The following is a 25,450-nucleotide window of genomic DNA, read 5'->3' as shown; positions in this document are numbered from 1 at the left end:
TGTTTAAAAATTACCTGCACTAACCTTATGATACCTCAAAAGCTGAATGAAACGTTTTCTTGTCTCTGAATCGGCATGAAACAAAGGGTGCAAGTTGCCCTAGTTTTTTTTGTGAAGCTTTGAATTTGGAACGTGTTTTCTTAGAGGCTAGGGTTTCAATCTCCTGGCTGTTATGGTGAATGAGGTGATGATATATAGATACAGGAATTAGGGTTTCAAGAATTGGAAAGAAATCATCCCTTGATTAAAAGAGATATTTGATTTTATTCTTGCATGAAAACCTTCTTTTTTTATTCCCATTCTATTTTCATGCTTTTTTTCTCACGATTTTGGATGGATTTGGACTTGGGATTTGATTACATGAATGGAGTATTTTATGTGATTTAATTTGATTCATTTTTTTATTTTATTTGATTTATATTGATTTTAAATAAATAAAATCAAAATAAATGTAATAAAAATCACAAAATACTTATCAAATTCTCTTTGGGCCTTGCATGCTATCAAAGTCACGTGCATAACTCAAAACCAATGGCCCAATACTTAAAAATGCAAAATTCTTCATTTAGGTCTTTTTGCTTTTCCTCAAATTTTCTCAACTTCTGACAATCATAACGCCTTCAATATTTATGGTATGAAGGTGTTCTAGGACTTTTCGGAAAGCTCAAGATGTCCTCTACAAGCCACTTTGGAAGATTTTTTGCATTTGAGAATTTTATCTTGATGATATAGCTCCTGACAAAAAACAGCTTCTTGCGATCCTTTAAAAGGACCTGTAATATTTTGACTCATATCTCTTATGCGGAAGCATTTCTTGACCTTGGGACCGACATCAAAGTTGTAGAGAATTGAATTTCCTTGAGAATGAGCTTTGAATGGGGAATTTTTATGAACCATGTGAGAGTTATGATCAGTCAAAATTCGGTTGACTTTTCTCCTAAAACCCTAATTTAGAGACCTTTGAATTTTGTCAACTTTGGAGTTTTTCTTGACGAATCATGATCAACCCTTGATAAAATGATGAGTGTAACCTCAAATCCTTGATGTTGACCAAAAATCAGGAGTTTTGACTGTATGTTGACCATAGTTGACTTTTAGGTCAAACTAGTCGACTGTTAATCTTTCAAGCGTTTGACTGAATAATCTTGCACTGTAAGTCTTGAAATTTGGCATGGAGATACTTGGAGACATGTGGGAAGCTACTTGAGGTGTCAGAATCTGATTTTACCTTGAGAGAAACAAAACCCTAGTCGTGGGTTGATTGCCTAGGAGAGAGGTAGTCATGCCTATTCCTTGTATAGCCTTGAGTATCTGAAGATCACGTGAGTCTTAGGAGACTGTTTGAGCCAAGATATCTTGAAATATGATGGGCAAATTTTGGGGTATGACACCCCCCTCTCTAAGTGTTTTTCTAGCCTTCATAAATTATATCATATAGTTAAACGTATTTTTAAATTATATTAAATATAAACAAAATTTAAAATATATGAGAATCCTACCCTTTGACACCATATAGGGAGGGGATCATTTGACACCAGTGTCAAAGTATTAATTTTGACACCAAATCCTACCCTTTATTCTTAACAATTCAAAGGTTAGTATATATTTCCTTAAAAAACTCATGTGTTAGTTTTAAGTGAATGTATCTTAACCTTTAGATTAATAATAATAAACGGACAGGATTTGGTGTCAAAATTAATACTTTGACACCGGTGTCAAATGATCCCTTCTCTTACGTGAATAATGCAATATTATAAAAAGTGTTATATTAAATTATTTGTAGATAAATATTTATGATTAATCATTAAATTCATAATACATATAAGAGTATATCAATCTAAATTTCAGTTATTCTTTTAGTATTATTCTATAACTTATAAAACCTAAGATTTTTTTATTCAATGTCATGTCCAAAAAAAGTTTTAAATAGTATATTCTATACATATTTTTTAAAAATAAATCATATTATATCTTATCATATTGATTTTTATTTGGTGTTCCTATATTAATCAAGTAACTCCATCCATATTTTTATGATTTTTTTTTGGTTAATGGATTGTTTATTAATACTATCATTTATTATAGGTTAACCATCTTAATAAATTAATTATTTTCACTTTAATATTAAAATTAAAGAAAAATAATTTTGTAAATTAAAATAAAACTTTAAAGAGTTTTTTTTTAATTTTATAGGCATTAATGATTTTAAAACTTAATAATTTCAGTTATTAATTTTTTAGTGAAGTTTTCTTAGTTTTTTTATTAAATAGTGATATTTTGATTCTTAAATATACTTTTATGATAAAAAAAATGTAGATTAGTCCTCATATTTCTCATTCGTTAAAAAAAATAAAGTAATTATTCATAATACATATTATTTATATAGGTATATAATGATAAATCAAATACTTTATCATTACATAATTTTGAAAGTAATATTTAGAGTTTAGTAAGTGACAACTAAATCGATTATAACTTACAACTACAATTTATTTTGCAATTTTATTTTCCATAAATAATTATGCATTTTAAAAGAATATATAGAGATATAGTTAATAATTATTATGATATTAATAACAATAATTATAATAATTTAATAATAATAATAATAATAATAATAATAATAATAATAATGTAATTACTATATTAATATTTTTCAATAATACACTTTTTTTTGGAAACACTTTGTAATACACTTAGTACAACATGTATCATAACTATATCAAAATATATCATTATTATCATTCTCATTTATTACACAATAAAATATAGTGACAAATGAGACACATTTTGTAATACCCGATATTATATTTATTCGATCACTATTGTTACCAATGTGATTGGTATAAAAGAAGATGGATAAATATGATACACATTCTTACTAATAGGTTTATCATATAGAATTATGCTAATTAGTAAGAATGAGGGCAAATTAGACATTTCCCCACTTAAATTAGAGTTAAGGCTTGTTTGGTCACCTCATTCCCTTCCTTAATTAAAACAGAATTTTGTGAGGGAGAGAAAGAAGAAAGGAAGCGTGGAAAGAAGAGGAAGAGAAGAGAAGAGTTCCAACTTGGTCCAAGCCCTACTTGCACGCAGCAGATTCTGTCCCAAACCTTGCTTCTATCATCATCTCCATCTTGCTTTCAGCTGTATCACCATCTTCTTCATCTCTAAGGTGAGTCCTTAGATAGAAACTATGGGGTTTGCATGTTGGGGTTTCCATTTGGGGTTTAGGGATTGTGAGCAATTATGAATCATGATGCTAACTATGTTATTCTGCCATAATCCTTGCATGCTGATGTTCTTAAATGTATTTGTATGATGCAATTTCGTTGGGACTGTTTTGCAAGTGTAGGGAATCAATTATAGGGTGTTTGGAACTGGTTTAGAGCTTTTAAAACGTAGAAAATTGATTCTGCTACAGGGTATTCGGTTACGGGTCTTTGGGTAACCGATTACTATGTTAAAAATGCAATTTTGGATTGTTTTTAGTGCCAGTAATCGGTTACTGAGTTTGGGTAACCGATTACCCTGGGCGCAGAGGAAAAAAAATCAGCAAACTTCGAAAATTCGTAACTTTTGCGTCGTAAGTCCGTTTCGCGCAAACTTTATATCGCTGAAAAGCTAGAGACGTGTACTTTCTAATAAAATTGGTCCCAAAACCATAATTCTAGATTTAATTATATTTGAACCCCACTTAGTGTGTCGTGTCGTGTCGAGTGAAATTGAATGTTGCTATTTCCCTTGAGAACAGTTTCGTTCCGAAAAGAGTACTGAATGTCTATTTAGTCATGTGAGACTTGTTTAATTGGTATTTAAACATGATAATATCATATATGATCATGGATGTGGTAATTTTAATATGTGAATTATGCATGATTAGAATGAATTAATCTCATTGCACTTAATTGCTACATTATGTTTACATGTGAATGCTATATTGTGATGAGACATGAATATATTGTTATTGCCCGTTGTTTCAGTTAAACAAATGGGATTGTGTGCTTGCGTATTTTGGCGCTTGATATGTGTGTGTGCTGAATCGAAGTAGACCAGGTACTAAGTTACGATTCGGACCGTGGGTCCTTGAGTTGTCCGTGGGACTGCCCTGATCATGGATCCTAGAGGCACATACCTGAACTACCGTTGCAGTGTGCTTGTGAGGGTCTGGAGGCATTTTACTCACTTGCTGTGTACACACTCGCGTGCGCGTGCTCGGTATGATGGCGTTATGCGGCTAAGTAAGCCTACGCATAACAGGAAAACCATCTCTAGTGATGCCAAGTAGGCTATATCATTAGGTTCCTACCCGGATGGGCTCATGCGTCGAGACGGCGTGTTGCACTTGTCGTTAACACCACGTGCGTACAGATGGTTAATGGGACGGTGTCGCCTCTTAGGCAAGGTCACCTCGCAGCCATGTAGGCTTGTGCGAACCCATTTAATCACTCTTGCAGGGTGCTTGTGCAAGTCTCTTGACAAATAGGCATGGGTGAACCCACCGAGGGTGTGTTAGTAACTTAGTAGTGGTATTAACGTACTTCTGGATTCCCCGTTTATGGACGCGGGTTTTGCATACTTGGTTGCTTATATAATTGTATATTTGCATTATTCATCCAATGGCGGATGAATTGTTTTATTTGCTCCGTATTTGTACCGGAAGTGAGGAAAACCCCGAATCAATGGTGGATTCGTCTCTTTTTGTATGTTCCCTATAGATCCGAGCGGACTAATAGGATAGGCGGACTCACTGAGATTTAGTAATCTCATCCCATTCCAATTATATTTTTTTCAGGTGGTTCGAGACAAGATCGTGGTAAGGGAAAGATGGATTATATCTTTTGGCGATGCTTGGATGTTTCTTTTAGTTTCTTATCGTGCTTACTAGTTCTTATATTTTGGATATGTACTCTTATGATGTACTTATATTTTGGCCATGATACATTCGGCTTATGTATTTGTGTACTTCTATTTCCGCTGCAAACATTATGTAATTGTTGTCTTATGAACCATATTTAATACTTTATGCATATTATTCTAGACATATATGTGTGGGGTGTTACAGTTGGTATCAGAGCAGGTCGATCCTCGACTTTGCTAAGACGCATCATAATGCAGTACAATTCTTCCTCATATGTGTATGATAAGTATGATTCCTTATGTCTTATTTATGGCATCGAGCCTGATCAACTTGATTCCATGCGTAGGACAGACAGGGAGATGGCTGAGCAACACAGAGGTCCCGGGATGCCCAGAACTAGGAACGTGGAGCCCGAGCAAGCAACCGGAAGTGCAGGTGTGCCTTGGCAACAGATGATGCAGAAGATGATGCAGCAAAATCATATGATGGCTCAAATGATGCAAGGCATGCAGGGACAACAACCTCCTACTCAAGTTCCCGTTCCTCAAGCTGCAGCTGGACCAGACTTTCGTGCTTTCTTCAGGATGGATCCTCCAGAGTTTGTTGGCGGACTTGACTCTCTTTTGGCCCATGATTGGTTAGCTGGTATGGAAAGGGTGTTCCAAGCTATTCAGTGTACTGAAGAAGAAAAGGTGATCTTTGCTACTCAGAAGATGAAGGGACCGGCTCTTAGGTGGTGGAACACTGCATCTACCTATTTCACCACACAAGAGATTCCTAAGGATTGGCAACACTTCAAAGTAGCATTCTTGGAGAAGTATTTCCCTAATAGTGTGAGGACTCAGAAGGAGCGAGAATTCCAGAACTTCAAGCAAGGTGACATGTCTGTTTCTGAATATGCGGAGAAGGTCGAGGACTTGGCTGATTATTCCCGACAAGCTGTTTATGCTCCGGATGAACTATGGAAGATTGACCAGTTCATGATGGGTTTAAGGGCCGACATTGCTCATAGTGTATCCCAAAGAGAGTTCACTACTTATGCTGAATGTCTAAGACAATGCTATGTTGCTGAAAACAGTTTGAAAAGGGTTCAAGAAGAGAGGAACCAGAACAGGACTAATTTTAGGGAGCAAGGAAGATCTACTCAACACTTGAGGCCCCGTAATCCTCCACCAAAGATGAAGCAAGGCCACGGTGACCGATTCCCTCGACCTCCCTTTTGTGACAAGTGTAGGAGGAAGCACACTGGAAATTGTGAGATTTCTTCTATTAGATGTTATGAGTGTGGCGAGCAAGGTCACGTAATAAGGAAATTCCCAAAGAAGAGAGCTCCTGAAAAGACTGTAGGTCGTGTGTACGCCCTGGATGCAAGAAAGGCTAAAGGAAACAACAATCTCATTGCGGGTACGTGTTATGTTAACAACCAACCTTTGTGTGTTCTAGTCGATTGTGGAGCTACTCATTCTTTTGTCTCTACTGAGTGTGTTTACCGACTTGGTTTGGAAGTTATTCCATTAACCAAACCCATGATTATTTCTTCGGCGACGGATGATACTGTGGAAGCTCGACTGATTTGTAAAGACTGTTCAGTGTCTTTTAATGGTCGAGACTATCCAATTAATCTAATTTGCTTACCCCTCAAGAGGCTTGATGTTATTCTAGGGATGGATTGGTTGTCTCTTAATTCGGTGTATATTGGTTGCAAAGAGAAGGCCATATTCATTCCTGCAGATGAGACTTATTCCGATGATGCAATTACCAAGTTGATAGAAGGTACGATCAGCGCGGTTAATTACCTCTTTTCTCAAGAAAGATCCTTTCTTTTAGTTCTTTCTAAGGAACCTTCTGTAAGGGCAGAATTGCATGAGATTCCTGTGGTTTGCGAATTTCCTGAGGACATCACTTCTCTTCCTCCAGAAAGGGAAGCGGAATTCTCAATTGATCTTATTACTGGAACAACCCCAGTTTCCATCACTCCATATAGGATGTCTCCTATTGAACTCAGAGAACTGAAGAGCCAATTAGAAGAGCTTCTTGCTAAGCATTTTATCCAACCCAGTGTTTCTCCATGGGGAGCTCCTGTTCTTTTGGTAAAGAAGAAAGACGGAAGTATGCGCTTGTGCATCGATTATCGTCAGCTGAACAAAGTTACCATAAAGAAAAAATATCCATTACCACGGATTGATGACCTCATAGATCAGTTGAAAGGAGCCAGTGTGTTCTCGAAGATTGATCTTAGTTCAGGATACCATCAAATCCGAGTGAAGAGCTCAGATGTACCTAAGACTGCATTCAGGACCCGATATGGTCACTACGAGTTTTTAGTTATGCCATTTGGTGTAACTAATGCTCCGGCAGTTTTCATGGATTACATGAATCGAATTTTTCAACCATATCTGGACCAGTTTGTGGTGATTTTAATTGATGATATTCTTGTGTATTCTCGTACTCCCGAAGACCATGAAGAGCATCTGCGGATTGTGTTGTCTACTCTTCGAGAGAAGAAATTGTATGCCAAGTTCATTAAGTGTGAATTTTAGCTATCCGAAGTAAGTTTCCTCGGTCACGTCATCTCAGGAGGAGGCGTGGCAGTAGATCCTTCTAAAGTAGAAGCAGTGGTGAATTGGGATCGACCAAAGAGTGTGACTGAAGTCAGAAGCTTCCTAGGTTTGGCAGGTTATTATCGGAGATTTATTATGGGGTTTGCTAAGCTAGCCTTACCATTAACGAAGCTTACCCGTAAGGAAGTTGCTTTTGAATGGAATTCCGAATGTGAGCAGAGTTTTCAGAAGCTTAAGAAGAAGTTGACTACTACACCCGTGTTAGTGATTCCAGACCCAAACCGATCATATGAAGTGTTCTGTGATGCTTCTAAGAAAGGTTTAGGCAGAGTGTTGATGCAAGATGGTCAGGTGGTAGCGTATGCATCTCGGCAGTTGAGATCTCATGAAGAGAATTACCCGACCCATGATCTTGAGCTTGCTGCAATAGTTTTTGCACTCAAAGTGGGGCGACATTACCTGTATGGCGTTCACTTTGAGATGTTCAGTGATCATAAAAGCTTAAGATACCTTTTCGACCAGAAGGAGTTGAATATGCGACAAAGGAGATGGATGGAATATCTTAAAGATTATGACTTTGAATTGAAGTACCATCCAGGAAAGGCTAATAAAGTGGAAGATGCCTTGAGTAGGAAGGAATTTCAAGTTTCGGAGTTGATGATGTTAGAACATGGATTATTGGAAAGGTTTCGGAATCTTAACCTCCAGTTTGAATGGACGCCCAATGGCGTGTTGATTAGTAACTTGAGCATCTAGAATGAACTGCGAGAAAGAATTCGGATATCACAAGAACGTGATGAACAATTGCAAGCGAGCATAAGCATGTTTGATTTCGTTAGAGCACCTGATGGAGTAATCTTGTTTAAGCAAATAATGTGCATACCGGATGATTCTGAGTTTAAGCGTTTGATTCTTGATGAAGCACACAAGAGTAGATTTTCTATTCATCCTGGATCGACCAAAATGTATCAAGACTTGAGGAAAGACTTTTGGTGGCCAGGAATGAAGAAGGAGATTGCAGAGTATGTATCACAATGTTCCATTTGTCAACAAGTTAAGATTGAACATCAGAGGCCAGGAGGAATGTTACAACCACTGGAGATACCAACGTGGAAATGGGATTCCATCTCCATGGATTTCATTGTGGGATTACCTCGTACTCGAGGCGAGTATGATTCTATATGGGTAATAGTGGACAGGTTGACAAAGTCTGCTCACTTTTTACCTGTAAAGACAACTCACAAGGTGATTCATCTTGCAAGGCTTTTCATAGCGGAGATTGTACGGTTGCATGGTGTGCCATCTAGTATAGTGTCCGATCGTGATCCAAAGTTCACTTCGAGATTTTGGAAGATGTTTCATAAGGAATTGGGGACTAGACTAGATATGAGTACATCTAACCATCCTCAATCCGATGGACAGACGGAGAGGACAATCCAGACGATAGAAGATATGTTGAGAGCCTGCATTTTAGAAGAAGGTGGGAGTTGGAAGGATCATTTGCCGTTGGTAGAGTTCGGGTATAATAACAGTTACCATGCTAGTTTGGGTATGGCTCCCTATGAGGCTCTGTACGGGAGAAAATGTCGATCACCACTATGTTGGGCCGAAGTAGGGGAGAAGAGTATTCTTGGACCGGAGATCATACAAGGAACTACCGAGAAAGTCAAGATGATCCAGAATAATCTCAAGAAAGCCCAAGACCGACAAAAGAATTATGCGGACAAGCGCAGGAGACCTTTAGAATTTGAAGTTGGTGATCATGTGTATTTGAAGGTCACTCCAAGATTGAGGTTGGGAGGACCGTTCAAAACGCGAAAGCTCAGTCCGAGGTATGTGGGACCATATCAGATTATGAGCCGGGTAGGTGAAGTGGCTTATCAGTTAGCATTACCACCTTCACTATCCGGGCTGCATGACGTATTCCACGTATCTCAGCTCCGAAAGTTCGTGCCCGATACTTTTCATCCTATTCTTCCGGATCCTGTTGAAGTAGAACCAGATCTTTCCTATGATCCTCAACCTTGCCGTATCTTGGAGCATGCTAGCAAGTCTCTACGGAGTAAGGAGATACCTATCGTGAAAGTGATGTGGGATGAGGCGCGTCCTGAGGAAGCTACGTGGGAACTTGAGTCAGAGATGCGGGAATCCTATCCTCACTTGTTTTGGTAAGTTTTTGAATTCGAGGACGAATTCTAATTAAGGGGGGGAGAATGTAATACCCGGTATTATATTTATTCGATCACTATTGTTACCAATGTGATTGGTATAAAAGAAGATGGATAAATATGATACACATTCTTACTAATAGGTTTATCATATAGAATTATGCTAATTAGTAAGAATGAGGGCAAATTAGACATTTCCCCACTTAAATTAGAGTTAAGGCTTGTTTGGTCACCTCATTCCCTTCCTTAATTAAAACAGAATTTTGTGAGGGAGAGAAAGAAGAAAGGAAGCGTGGAAAGAAGAGGAAGAGAAGAGAAGAGTTCCAACTTGGTCCAAGCCCTACTTGCATGCAGCAGATTCTGTCCCAAACCTTGCTTCTATCATCATCTCCATCTTGCTTTCAGCTCTATCACCATCTTCTTCATCTCTAAGGTGAGTCCTTAGATAGAAACTAGGGGTTTGCATGTTGGGGTTTCCATTTGGGGTTTAGGGATTGTGAGCAATTATGAATCATGATGCTAACTATGTTATTCTGCTATAATCCTTGCATGCTGATGTTCTTAAATGTATTTGTATGATGCAATTTCGTTGGGACTGTTTTGCAAGTGTAGGGAATCAATTATAGGGTGTTTGGAACTGGATTAGAGCTTTTAAAACGCAGAAAATTGATTCTGCTACAGGGTATTCGGTTACGGGTCTTTGGGTAACCGATTACTCTGTTAAAAATGTAATTTTGGACTGTTTTTAGTGCCAGTAATCGGTTACTGAGTTTGGGTAACGGATTACCCTGGGCGCAGAGGGAAAAAAAATCAGCAAACTTCGGAAATTCGTAACTTTTGCATCGTAAGTCCGTTACGCGCAAACTTCATATCGTTGGAAAGCTAGCGACGTGTACTTTCTAATAAAATTGGTCCCCAAACCAGAATTCTAGATTTAATTATATTTGAACCCCACTTAGTGTGTCGTGTCGAGTGAAATTGAATGTTGCTATTTCCCCTGAGAACAGTTTCGTTCCGAAAAGGGAACCGAATGTCTCCTTAGTCATGTGAGACTTGTTTAATTAGTATTTAAACATGATAATGTCATATATGATCATGGATGTGATAATTTTAATATGTGAATTATGCATGATTAGAATGAATTAATCTCATTGCACTTAATTGCTACATTATGTTTACATGTGAATGCTATATTGTGATGAGACATGAATATATTGTTAGTGCCCGTTGTTTCGGTTAAACAAATGGGATTGTGTGCTTGCGTATTTTGGCGCTTGATATGTGTGTGTGCTGAGTCGAAGTAGACCAGGTACTAAGTTACGATTCGGGATCCTAGAGGCACATACCTGAACTACTGTTGCAGTGTGCTTGTGAGGGTCTGGAGGCATTTTACTCACTTGCTGTGTACACACTCGCGTGCTCGGTATGATGGTGTTATGCGGCTAAGTAAGCCTACGCATAACAGGTAAACCATCTCTAGTGATGCCAAGTAGGCTATATCATTAGGTTCCTACCCGGATGGGCTCATGCGTCGAGACAGCGTGTTGCACTTGCCGTTAACACCACGTGCGTACAGATGGTTAATGGGACGGTGTCTCCTCTTAGGCAAGGTCACCTTGCAGCCATGTAGGCTTGTGCGAACCCATTTAATCACTCTTGCAGGGTGCTTGTGCAAGTCTCTTGACAAATAGGCATGGGTGAACCCACCGAGGGTGTGTTAGTAACTTAGTAGTGGTATTAACGTACTTCTGGATTCCCCGTTTATGGACGCGGGTTTTGCATACTTGGTTGCTTATATAATTGTATATTTGCATTATTCATCCAATGGCGGATGAATTGTTTTATTTGCTCCGTATTTGTACCGGAAGTGAGGAAAACCCCGAATCAATGGTGGATTCGTCTCTTTTTGTATGTTCCCTATAGATCCGAGCGGACTAATAGGATAGGCGGACTCACTGAGATTTAGCAATCTCATCCCATTCCAATTATATTTTTTTCAGGTGGTTTGAGACAAGATCGTGGTAAGGGAAAGATGGATTAGATCTTTTGGCGATGCTTGGATGTTTCTTTTAGTTTCTTATCGTGCTTACTAGTTCTTGTATTTTGGATATGTACTCTTATGATGTACTTATATTTTGGCCATGATACATTCGGCTTATGTATTCGTGTACTTCTATTTCCGCTGCAAACATTATGTAATTGTTGTCTTATGAACCATATTTAATACTTTATGCATATTATTCTAGACATATATGTGTGGGGTGTTACACATTTTTTATGCATATATTATTTTTGAAGTCCTTTGAAGATCGTAAAAAATTAAGTAAATAAATTAAATCAAACAAATATTTCTCTAAAATATTTTGGTTAAATACATATATTTACATGGGTTTTCATTTTTCACATAATTTTCAAATAGTAAAAATAAATATGTAGCAACAATATAAATTTTCTTTCTTCTTTTCATTCACTAAAAAATTTTTACATTCAAATTAATTAATGTAAAGAAGAGAAAAATGCAGAAATAAATAGCATAATAATATATTTATTCTCAAGAAAGTTATTGCAAAATAATATAACTAAAGTATTTACATAACTAATATAACATAGTAAAGTTGAGTCTTAAACATGTCACATAAATAAAAGAACAATTAGCATATAGGTACCTTGTGAACTTTGTTTGAATAAAAGGATAAAGATCTACAATAAAAAAATACAAAATAAAGTAGAGTTAAAATATATATAATTGTTATAAGAAAGTAAGTGGAGTCACCTACAATATAAAACAAATCATAGTTAAAACTTAGTGAGAATAAGAAAAATAATCGAAAGTATCAATTGTTTGAAGAGAATGATGAAGACTTAGCCAAAATATATATAGTATAAATATGTCAAATTCATTCACCAAATACGCATTCATATATATAACATACAATAATGGTTACTAAAAACAAAATAAATCTTATTAAAAATTGTAACTCCAAATTTTACTAATTAAAACTTATTGTTCGTTAATATTATTTTAATTGAGATTAAAAACTGTAACTTACCGTTTAACTAATTATAATTTATCATTAATTAATATTATTGTAAGTGAGTGATAAAGAATGAAAAATATTATAATTTATCATTAATTAATATTATTGTAAGTGAGTAATTTATTTTTTAAACATAGAAATTTGTAAAATAGATGAAAAAAAAAGAATGAAAAATATGAAAAAAACTATATATTTAAAAAGAATAAAAATTATTATTCATATAAAATTGATATTTGTCTTAAATGATTATATTTAAAAAATAATTTTGTAACTATAATAATTTTTTAATGTTACAAATAGTGAATATTTGTAGAATATATTTTATTTCTATATAAAAATTAATATTCCAAAGTAAGGGAAAAATAATAATTGATAGGATTTTTATTTTTAATTAATTTTGATTATCATAATGATTTATGAAATTTTTTGTATAATAACACTTCATAAATGTTGTAACAGATAATTTTGATATATAAACGTTTTTATTAATATAATTGATGAGTTAAAGGTTTAATTTTATTTAGAAAATGAGTGGTTAAGGTTAAGTTGAAAAATAATATAAAATATTTTAATTTAATTAAATTTAGTATATATCTAAAGTAATTATAATCAATATGAGAATAAATAATGATTTACAAAATTTCTTTTTATTTTCATAATGATTATTAAAATTTTAGTACAATCAAACTCAATAATTATTATAACTGATGATTTTTATATTTAAATATTGTAAATTTTTTTATTAATTTTTATTATAATAAAAATTTGTGTAACTCATTTAGAAAACACATTTTTTTAAAACGATACTTTTATTTCATCTTTATTTTGAGAAGTAAGTTATTTTTTAAACATAAGTTTTTTTAAATAAATGAAAAATAAAAGAAGAAAAATAGAAAAATAAAATTAGAATTTAGCATGAACTAATTTAAGATTATCTATTTTATCGTAAAAATTGATTATCTAAAATATATTTAAAATTTACTTTTATATTTTTTAAACTTGAAATATAGGCTAGATTTCAAGATTTTATAAGTTTGAAAGATTTTTTTAATAATGACTTTTATTTGGATATTTTTAATAGTGGTAATTGAATATTATATTATTAGTATTACTATTCTTATTATTATTATTATTATTTTATATTAACTAGAAGTAGATTATTATTATTATTATTATTATTATTATTATTATTATTATTAACTAAATATTATATTATTATTAATAATAGTGGTGGTTTAATTTTATTATATTATTATTATTTATTTTAATATAGAGTTTGTAATTAGAATACTTACCAAGATGACATGTGGCTAGGGTTGTCATCATGACTTCCTTACATTTATATTAAGTAGATGGGGAGAATAACCGGCGTGACTTTTACAGAAAATTTGAAAGGAAATAAAAATGAAGTTGAAACCACTAGCCATAGCCTGATACTGAAGAAAATGTGTAAACATGGTGGTGCGTTTAAGTGAGAGAGAAGTTTTCTATAAATTTTATCAAAAATCTCACTTCACAAATTCGTAAATATATTTATTAAAAGAAATTATTCATATTTTGTGTTTTAGCCATTTATATCATGAAAGGATGCAAATTAGTTGGTAATTTTATGTTACATATTTTTTTAATAAAGAGAGGGTCAAACACTGTAGTGATTTAAAGAGAGGTCGGGCTTTATAAATGATACAATTTTACATTTTGTTACATTCACATAGTAAAATAAATGGCTATAGTTTCCATGTTTGTTTCTGTTATGATTAATGTATTTATTTTGATATTTCTCTTTGCACCAATCATTGAAGGTAAACTATTTAATATTTTTTATAAATTACATTCTTTAATTCGTACAAAATATTTTATCAAATATTATTTAAGTTATTTAATTCTCTTTTTTACAGCACCTGTGGGTTTGAAATGTTTGACAGATGCTGATTGTTTACGTGTTCATTGTAAGAAATCATATTTGATAAAATTTGTATTAATAGAGTATGTAGACGTGTTCATATTTAAAATTTGTATTCATGATGATGTTTAATATTTGTGTTTTCAGTTGGTTAGTAATTTTTCTGTTTGAGCTAGATTGCTCTTCTTTTTGTAAGCGGGTTCGAGTACCTTATCAAGTGTAGCTCAATGATGAAGAGAATTGAGCTTTTAGCCATGGAAACATCAAAAAAGGGGAGAAGAAGAAGATTGAATCTAACAGAAATGTAACTGTATTCTGTTAGTTTGTTACATCAAAGACTCATCAAAAAAAGAATACAAATGTCAGCCTTCTATTTATTTACATGAGAACCTTATCTTCTAGCACTAAAAGACTATACTACCCTTAATACTCCCCCTCAAGTGGGAAGGTATATATCCAGCATTTCCCACTTGGAAGTTAGATACTCATACAAGGGTCTTGACAGAGCTTTGGTAAGAGGATCCGCCAGTTGTTGCGAAGACTTGACATGAACAAGTTTGAGGAACTGAGATTGCACATGCTGTCGTATAAAGTGACAATCGATGTCAACATGTTTTGAGCGTTCATGACTTAACGGATTCGAAGCTAATTGAATGGCAGACTGGCTGTCACAAAACACCATAACAGATTGTAAATTAACTTCAAATGTTCTTAACAGCTGCTTGATCCACAGTAATTCAGAAGTGAGAGAGGCAAGGGAACGATACTCCGCTTCTGCTGAAGAGCGAGCCACAGTTGGTTGCTTCTTAGATTTCCACGCTATTAAGGCTTCTCCTAAGAATATGCAAAAACCAGAGGTAGATTTCCGCGACACCTTGCAGCTGCCCCAATCCGCATCTGCAAATGCAGTAAGTCTGAGGGATGACTTGGCTGGAAAGAAAAGACCTTTACCTGGTGTGCCTTTCAAGTACTGCAATACATGGTGTACAGCTGCTAAGTGAGTGGTGCGGGGATGTTGCATGAACTGACTCAACCTATTTACAGCAAATGTGATGTCTGGCCTCGAAATGGTGAGATACATGAGCTTCCCAATTAATCTTCTATAGCCAGAAATATCATCCAATAGTTCACCATCTGTATTGTTGAAGGAAATTGAGGCATCAAGCGGAACATTGGCAGGTTTAGATGTCGTGTATCCAGTATCTTGAAGTAGTTGCATTGTATACTTTCTTTGACAAAGATGTATACCTCTTTTAGACTTAGCAATCTCTAATCCCAGGAAATAATTCAAGTCCCCCAAAACCTTTAACTTGAAATGTTGTTTCAGCATATCTTCAACTTGTTTTAACCTCTGTATATTGGGACCTGCAAGAACAATGTCATCTACATATACAAGTAGAATGACAAGATTTGAACCAGTTCCACTAAAGAACAATGAATGGTCAGCTGGTGACTGTTCAAAACCTAATGATATGAGTGTGGAACTGAACTTTTGGTACCATTGTCGAGAAGCCTGCCTTAAGCCATATAATGACTTGTTAAGTTTACAAACCAAGTTCCCCCCCTGAATAGGATAACCCTGAGGCAATTTCATGTACACTTCCTCATCAAGATCTCCATTAAGGAAAGCGTTGTTAATGTCCAACTGAATAAACTTCCACTGTTTTTGAGCTGCAATAGACAGAAGTATTCTAACAGTTGTTAACTTTGCTACAGGAGAAAAAGTGTCGAGAAAATCCACTCCAGGCTGTTGTGTGAACCCCTGAGCTACTAGGCGTGCCTTATACCTATCAAGTGATCCATCAGCTCTGTATTTTACCTTATATATCCACCTGCACCCAACAACTCTTTTACCTTGAGGTAGAGATGCAACCGACCAAGTGTTGTTAGCTTCCAAAGCAGCTATTTCCTCTGCCATGGCATGTCTCCATTTAGGGTCTGACACAACTTGATGAAAGTAGGAGGGTTCATATATTGTGGATATCTGGTTTATGTAATCTTTGTACGAAGGTGTAAGTTTGTCATATGACAAGTGAGCTTGAATGGGGTATTTAACATGGCATTGGTAGTCTTGTAAATAAGATGGAGGTCGATGGTTTCTATTGGATCTTCTATGGTTTTGAGTTTGTGCAGCTGATACAGGCACATTTGCAACAGGTAAATCATTGTTATCATGTTGATGTTCTTCATGAACTTGAGGTGTGGCAGGTGGTGTGATAGGAAGGTTATGAAGAACCAACGGATTTTGGTCAATTTGAGTGGAGTGTTCATGTATAGTGTTAGGCAAAACTGTGTCAGGAAATAGATTAGGCAAAAAAGTATCATCTTGAAGTGTGTGGAAAGGGAATATAGACTCATGGAAAATCACATCTCTTGTGATGATGATCTTTTTTGTTTCAAGCACTAAAAGCTTATAACCTTTTGTGCCTGGTGGATATCCAAGGAGGATGCATGGTAAGGCGCGAGGAGTAAATTTATTTCTATGTGCAGGAATCATAGACGCAAAGCACAAACAACCAAACACTCTTAAAGAGGCATAGTCAGGTAGCTTACCATGTAATAGCTCATAGGGAGACTTGTTACTTAAGCCAGGAGAAGGTGTCCTATTTATTAGGAAAGCACTTGTGGTCACACAATCACCCCAAAACTGGATAGGAACCTTTGATTGAAACAGCAAAGCTCTTGCCACATTGAGTAGATGCTGATGTTTCCTCTCCACTACAGAGTTCTGTTGTGGTCTATGAGGACAAGATAATTGATGTAGAACTCCTTCTGTTTGTAGGAACTCAGTTAACTGCAACTCTTTGGCATTGTCACTGCGAATTGCCTTAATACAAGCATTAAATTGAATCTTAACATATTTAAAGAACAATTTAATCAACAAGGTTGCTTCAGATTTATGTTTCATCAAGTGAATCCAAGTATACCTTGTGTTGTCATCCACAATGGTTAAAAAGTAATGTGAGCCATTATATGTAGGTCTTTTAAATGGTCCCCACACATCACAATGTATTAGATCAAAAGCTAAAGCAGCATGATTATTATTGGAATTAAAAGATAAACGATGCAATTTTGCAAGAGGACAAACATTACAGAGCTCTGTATAAGCTGTATCTGAAGGAAACAATTCAGGAATGACATTTTGAATAGTTTTCAACACTTGATTAGATAAATGACCTAATCTAGCATGCCATGTTGAAATGGAAACATTGCTAACGGAATTACAGTTTTGTACACCTAACAAAGGTTTATTATTAAAAGCACTAAAAGATGATGTAGACTCCACTTTGAGGAAGTACAGGTTATGACTTTGATCACCCTTTCCAATCACCCTCCCCTTGTGAATGTCCTGGATAATGAATCCATTATCAGAAAACAGAATGGATAAATTTGAATGCTGTACCAGGTGACTAACAGATAACAGGTTTATATTGAATTGAGGAATGTACAACACATTATGTAATGTCAAGTTGTTTCCTAAATTGACTGTGCCTATGGCAGTTACACAAACTTTGGTGTTATTAGGTAAGGACACATATTTGTTAGACAGAGATTTGTAAGAGCTGAACAAATTTAGAGTATGAACAATGTGAGATGTGGCTCCTGAATCTACAATCCCAACATGTTCTGAAGGGTAATTATTGTGATGTGATGAGGAAAATACCATACCTACTGAAGCACATGATGAAGAGGCTTCTCCAAGAGTAGATTGTCTTTCCATTTGTCCTTGAATGTAAGCAATGAGTTGTTGATATTGCTTTGTGTTCAAAGGTGCTGCATCATCCAAGATCTCTGTATTAACAGCATTAGCAGCAGATGGTGTAGACGATATAACCTTGTTTTTTCGATATCCAGGTGGATATCCATGTAACTTGAAGCATTTGTCTTTGATGTGTCCAAGAATCCCACAGTGAGAGCATATAGGCCTATCCTTCTTTCCAATCTTGGACTTAGTACCATGAGAATCATTGACAGCATAAGCTAAAGCTTCAGTATTATCACTGGCAATGGAATTAATCACCCTTTGTTTCTCTTCTTGAATTACAAGCGAAAACACACGAGGAACAGACGGTAAAGGATCCATAAGAAGAATTTGGCTTCGAATGGAATTGAAACTCTCATTCAGACCTAGCAAGAATGTTAAAACGTATTCACGATTGATGTGTTCAATCAAGGGATTAACACCTCCACACACACAATTGTGAATCGGACGAAATTCAGCTAGCTCTTCCCAAAGACCCTTGAGCTTAGAATAATAGGCACCAACTGAGAGTGTACCTTGAGTGCAGGTGATGAAGTCTTTGCGAAGCTGAAACAGACGCGGTCCGTTGTTCTGCAGAAATCGTTCTTGAAGATCATTCCAAATTGCTGCTGCATTGGATGCATAGATCACACTCGCCGTGAGTTCTTTAGACACAGAATTCAAAAGCCAAGATGCAACGACATTGTCGTTGCGTTGCCAGATAGGAAATTGAAGATCATCATCTGGAGGTTGCGGAATCGATCCATCCACAAATCCAACTTTGTTCTTTGCACGAAGAGCTATGAACATCGCGCGACGCCATGACGGATAATTGTCTTCCGTCAAGAGATGCGATACCAGAACAAGGCCAGGATGATCCGAGTGATGGATGAAAAACGGATTCTGCTGTTGATCTTCCATGATGATGAAAGAAACGAAACAAATCTTGATGAAACAGGAAATGCGGAAGCTAGAATACAAATCTTGGAATGAGATTTGATTCAAAAATCTACTGATACCATATCAAGTGTAGCTCAATGATGAAGAGAATTGAGCTTTTAGCCATGGAAACATCAAAAAAGGGGAGAAGAAGAAGATTGAATCTAACAGAAATGTAACTGTATTCTGTTAGTTTGTTTCATCAAAGACTCATCAAAAAAAGAATACAAATGTCAGCCTTCTATTTATTTACATGAGAACCTTATCTTCTAGCACTAAAAGACTATACTACCCTTAATATACCTTAGTACTCTTTTTTATATATCCCTTGCTTATAAAAAAGAAAATTGTGTTTCCATTCAATAATTTGAATTTTTTTTGTTTTTCTTGTTTCATGGCAATAAAATGGAGTAAGATAGAAAATAATATCAATTAGGCTGTATAAAAAATAATAATTTAATTAAGAGTATCATTTTATGTCCATGTCATAATATTGGTATACTGATTATCTTTCTCATCATTTAATATATAATTCTCTTACATTATTACTATTATTATTATTATTATTATTATTATTATTATTATTATGATTAATATTATTATTATTATTATTATTATTATTATTATTATTATTATTATTATTATTTATCATACTTTTGAACATATAGTTATAAGTATACTTCTCTTTTAAGTAGATTAAAAAACAACGTCACTATAGAAATATTAAAATTAACTACAATAAATAATTGTGTGACTAAAATTTTTTCATCTCAATGTAAAATTTGTATAACTAATGTAAATATAATTAACTAATATTCTCATTTATCATGAGAATTTGATATGATTTAAATTGAATACAAATTCTTAAAACTTATTTTCTCTTCAGAGAACAAGTAAAAGGTTCAAACCCTCCAAGTACAAAGTAACTGAATGTGAATGAAGAAAAGATATATGAGATGCAAATTACTAAAAAAAAATTCTACCTGCTCAGAGAAGGATGCTTAGGCTTTACAAGGTTTTCAATCTTAGGATATTCAATCCACATCAATAAAAAATTTCAAAAATATATTGTCATGATATTCAATCAGGATATTGATTAACATGTAACTTTATACCAAGTTAATGTTCTACCTAAAAGATTATACCCTAACTCAAAAAACACTAATCATATAGTCTGGTTCTTAACCGTTCATATCGTCGTCATTCGTGGAGTTGTGCAATGTCCTTGTGATAATGGACTGAAGGTAGTGCGCTGAGAGAATGTTGTGAGAGTGGAGTAAGGTTGTACGATGAAGAAAGTGGAGCTGTGTGATGTGCGATGAGATAATGGAGATAGGCAATGGAGATTTTAGGTTTGCGAGAAAAATAGGTGTTACAGTGAGAGTACAAATTAATTCATTTCCACAATATTCACTTAAGAAAATTTATATTCTTTATTCACATAATTAGTTATTAGGATTAATATTTTGGGTTATAAAAAATAATTTTTTAAGTCTATCTAACTTTACACCGATCGTAAATTTAAATGGGGTAATTGAAATTTGATTCTAATAATATTTTTAATTTAGACCTGTTTTTAAAAAACAGGGTGTCTATTGTGAAGTGCTAATACTCGATATGAGACTTTAATTACAAAATTGCAGCTGTATTCCTTATTTACGCACATTTTTATTATAATAGATGTAAATTTTAAAACTATATTCTTCTTTTTGAACTAGTGAAAAATATCCTTAAAGTGGCATGTTAATATACTTTTTAAAAATAACACTTCAATAATTCGTAAATATATTTTTTAAAAATATTATTCATACTTTGTGTTTTATCCATTCATATCATGAAAGGTTGCAAATTAGTTAGTTCTAATATGTGACATTTTTATTTAGAGTGCTAAAGGGACAAACACCCTACAGTGGTGTAAGGAGAGGTCGGGCTGTATAAATTATAAAATCATAGAATAATTTGTTACACCCACTATAATATTTGTTGTCTTTAGTAATACTTGAAAATTGTTGTTTAAGAGAATAGGGTACCTTTATTGAGTGTCTTTTATATCGGCGTTGCCTATTGTTTAAGCTAAGGCAACACTCTTTTCTTTGGGCGCACTATTTATAAGCGTTGCCTAACGATTTTATGTGACATTTAAGACAACACTTTTAAAGGATTGCTATAGGAACAATCAATAAACGTCCTCTATAATTCACCACCATATAAGACAATTTCATTATAAATATTTTGATATAGAAAATTTGTTTTCAAGATATTTTTTAATAATTATTATATATAAACATTTTTTTTTATATTTTACAACTACTTATTATGTAATATAATAATCAATCAGTATCAAACAAAAAATTTATAACAAAAGTTGTGTTAACAAAGTTAAATTCAAATAATAATTCAAATACATATTTATAAGTAAAAATAATAAAATATATAATTGTTTGAAAATTGAATGCTTAATAAAAGCCTACGAAAAAGCATATACCAATGAAAATCATCTATCCGACTCTTGAAAAATTCATCACCAACACTGTCCTCTTGAGATTCATCATTTAGGTTTTTCTTTGAAAATAGTTAATCCTCAACTATCATCATTTTCATCTTCTTCAATGATATTATTCTACATAAAAAGAATAAAAACATAATATCACTAGTACAAAAATGTTAATTTACACCCGTTTTTTATTAAATTTACACCCATTATTTTTAATAAAAATCGGGTGTATATCCACAGGGTGAGAAATGTCTAACGCATTTACACCCGTTTAAAACGGATGTAAAACGGGTGTAAATATGTTCGTAATTACTCCCTATTTTAAGATTATCGGGTGTAAATATGTTGTACGTTACACCCTATTTTAACAAAAATCGGGTGTAATTGGGCGTAATTACGTTTTTAATTACACCCTATTTTAATAAAAATCGGGTGTAATTACGTTTTTAATTACACCCTGTTTTAATAAAAATCGGGTGTAATTGGACGTAATTACGTTTTTAATTACACCCTATTTTAATAAAAATCGGGTGTAATTGAGCGTAACTACGTTTTAATTACACCCTGTTTTAATAAAAATCGGGTGTAATTGGGCGTAACTACGTTTTAATTACACCCTATTTTAATAAAAATTGGGTGTAATTGGGCGTAATTACGTTTTAATTACACCCCGTTTTAATTAAAATCAGGTGTAGATACCTTTTTAATTACACTCTATTTTAATAAAAATCGGGTGTAAATACGTCATTTATGAATGAACAATTATATTATATTTAAATCTATTTACACCCTATTTCATATACACCATTTAGTTATATTTCATTTTCAGTCATAATATTGCAAATACTATAAAATCATACACATAAAAATCATATTTTAACTAAGTCAAAATATTTTTAATATTAACCAAAAAGTATACAAAATCATGTGCATTCATAATATTTCAAGTACTATAAAATCATACACATAAAAATTATATTTTAACCAACCGCATTCTTCATATATAATTTTACGCCATACTTGACGGTTAGCTTCGGTGTTCTCTAGTCCAATTGAATCCAACCGCTTTCCACATGTAGCATTGGATTCATCCATGGCCAAAATACCACGCCCTGGAGAAGCAATTGTTTTCCACAATTCGATCCGGAGGAAGACCTTCTACATTCGTATACACCGACTTCATCTTCTCAAGCAAAGTCTACAAAATTATTCATTATATAGCAATTCAGAAGAGCCTTCACAAAAAACCAACAAAAATAATTGAAGTAGGAATAAGAGCTTACCTTGACAAAAAACCATATAATGAAAGAAAAAAATAATTGAAGTAGGAATAAGAGCTTACCTTGACAATGTTAGGCAGACCAACAAAAATCCACGGGCCCTCACTGATCAAAGAGGTAGCTTTAGCACCAAGATTCGTCAAATTAGTACATTGACCAGTAACACAGTCCCATGTCCGAAGTGTCAATCTAAAGACATGCATTTGAACTACGTGCTAATAGACAAACACGTTTAACTATTTTATGGATGACAGTATTCTGCTCCTCTCGCCTTCATAAACCACTGATATACTTGGAAAAATTAAAAAATTTACATTACATGAAATGTCTATTAACTAATCCAAGCTGTCAGTCAATTTATAAGATTGCCATCAAAAGAAAAATAAAGTGTGAATCACCTTGTAGGACATAGGTCTATAGCTCATTTTCCTTTTGTTTAAGGGTTTGGTTTATAGATCTATTAGCATGGTACTGACCTGATGATCAATGAATTCAACTTCTAGATGTGAACTAATGTGTGGAGAAAAAAGCAACTCAAAGAGACCCGACGAATAAGACTGAATACTTTGAAAGGGCATAAGTGAGTGAAGATAAGACAAGCTTAAAGATATGTGAAGGATGACATCTACTCTGAGTCAAACTGATGTGAACAAGAACGGAAACTTTGAAGAAGGGTAAGGGATGGGTTTGGATTTGTTGAGGTTCCAACAATGCTATATTTGTCTTTTTCCTACAGGACATATTCAACACTTATCATTAAAAGAACTAAAACAACGAGCATAGAAAATTCAGTTCCTATTGGATTTTCGTTCTCTAGCTGGCATCAATTACCTCATTTCAGCCTCAGAATCTGAAGAACAAAGTGAATTCTCATCTAAAGAAAATTGAGTTTCAGGGGCTGAGATTTAATAAACTAGTGATGTCCGATATTTTGAAGGCTTGGGAGGATCTAATGCTGGAATTGATGCTCATAAATTCAATAGACATATCCCTTTCCGACTACACTGGCTGCAGGAATCAGTGGAAAAGAATAAGGAAATGATGAAATGCTCATCAAATGCATATGCTATGCGTATGCATTAACACAATAATAACATACTGAATGGTCATTTGACGGAAGAGAAGACCGAGAATGGCGAGGGAGCAAAGTAGAACAATGAAGACATCAGAGAAAAGAGAGACGATGAAGTTGAAGAACTTGATTGAGACAGCAAAAATACATGCAAACAGCACTCCAGTCCAGAAGATATAAGATATGAAACACTTTCTTACCTCATCGAAAGCTTCGAATATGTCGATACTTGGTTGATGAATGGTGCAAACAACAGTTCTTCCTGTGTCAACTGTGTTCCTAACGGTTCGCATAACAATTGCAGCAGCTCTAGCATCTAATCCAGATGTAGGCTCGTCCATGAAAATTATCGACGGATTGGCCACTAATTCAACTGCAATAGTTAGCCTATTGCATTGTTAGGTTGAAACACCGTTTACGCCAGGCAAACCAACCAAAGAGTTTCTCAATGGATTCAGCTCCACTAGTTCCATTACTTCCTCAATGAACATCTGCAACAATTTATCAAATATTTCGATTAATGAATCAAGTAATAAAGTAAAATCGCAAAGTGAGCTTTAAATACTAACCTTCCTTGTATTATAAGTCACTTTTGATGGTAAACGAAGCCAAGCCAAGTAGAGCAATGACTCGTGGACTGTAACATGAGGAGAATGGATATCATTCTGCTCGCAATAACCAGAGATTCGAGCAAACGTTTCTTATCTTTTAGGGTATCCAGAAATTTTTATGCTCCCGTCGATGTAACCACCGGTTTTCCTACCGGCCAAAACATCCATTAAAGTAGTTTTTCCAGCTCCACTAACTCCCATCAATGCTGTGAGAACACCAGGCCTAAATGCACCACTAACACCCTTCAAAAGCACCAACCTATCCTCTATTACCCCTTGAACCTTCATTTCCTGCCAATTAGAATCTCAAGAGTCAAGGTTGTTGACCGAAAACATTGATTGAAAACTGAGTCTTAGATTTTAACAAACTTTGAAATTTACTTACCTGAGGCATGTCGACAGAATACACAACTTGGTAAAAGGTTATAGAATGTGGCTCGAAAGGAAGAACCATTCCTCGTTTCTGTCTGCGGCTAGAGTCCACGCCATTATAAGATTGTCCCGAGCTCGCTGCATAACAATCGCAAATTTGTTAAGATTCTAAAATTAAAATAAATAAAAATATATATAATTCAAATAATAATCAATCAGTATCAAACAAAAAATTTATAACAAAAGTTGTGTTAACAAAGTTAAATTCAAATAATAATTCAAATACATATTTATAAGTAAAAATAATAAAATATATAATTGTTTGAAAATTGAATGCTTAATAAAAGCCTACGAAAAAGCATATACCAATGAAAATCATCTATCCGACTCTTGAAAAATTCATCAC

General features: G+C 34.3%; 1 protein-coding gene and 1 long non-coding RNA gene across 3 annotated transcripts; one reads left to right on the top strand and one right to left on the bottom strand.

Annotated features, from left to right (window-relative positions):
• The first annotated feature begins 5,223 nt into the window (after positions 1–5,223).
• On the top strand, positions 5,224–7,404 carry LOC131628384 (uncharacterized). The gene is made up of 3 exons (XM_058899216.1): positions 5,224–5,840; positions 6,099–6,637; positions 7,223–7,404. The coding sequence occupies exons 1-3, from the start codon at positions 5,224–5,226 to the stop codon at positions 7,402–7,404; spliced, it is 1,338 nt and encodes a 445-aa protein (XP_058755199.1).
• Positions 7,405–22,711: 15,307 nt separating this feature from the next.
• LOC131628369 (uncharacterized) lies at positions 22,712–25,184 on the bottom strand. Of its 2 annotated transcripts, none has more exons than XR_009291765.1 (5): positions 25,058–25,184; positions 24,631–24,963; positions 24,262–24,552; positions 23,052–23,280; positions 22,712–22,907 (listed from the first exon to the last, which is right to left on the bottom strand). It is a non-coding gene; the product is annotated as an uncharacterized LOC131628369 (long non-coding RNA). The 2 variants fall into 2 exon arrangements; XR_009291766.1 differs by having other exon boundaries at positions 23,052–23,272.
• Positions 25,185–25,450: the final 266 nt, after the last annotated feature.

Source organism: Vicia villosa, unplaced genomic scaffold, assembly GCF_029867415.1.
Source record: "Vicia villosa cultivar HV-30 ecotype Madison, WI unplaced genomic scaffold, Vvil1.0 ctg.000449F_1_1, whole genome shotgun sequence".
Classification (NCBI taxonomy): Eukaryota; Viridiplantae; Streptophyta; class Magnoliopsida; order Fabales; family Fabaceae; genus Vicia; species Vicia villosa.
Note: the sequence above shows the minus strand (reverse complement) of the source record. Positions and strands in the feature narration are given on the sequence as shown.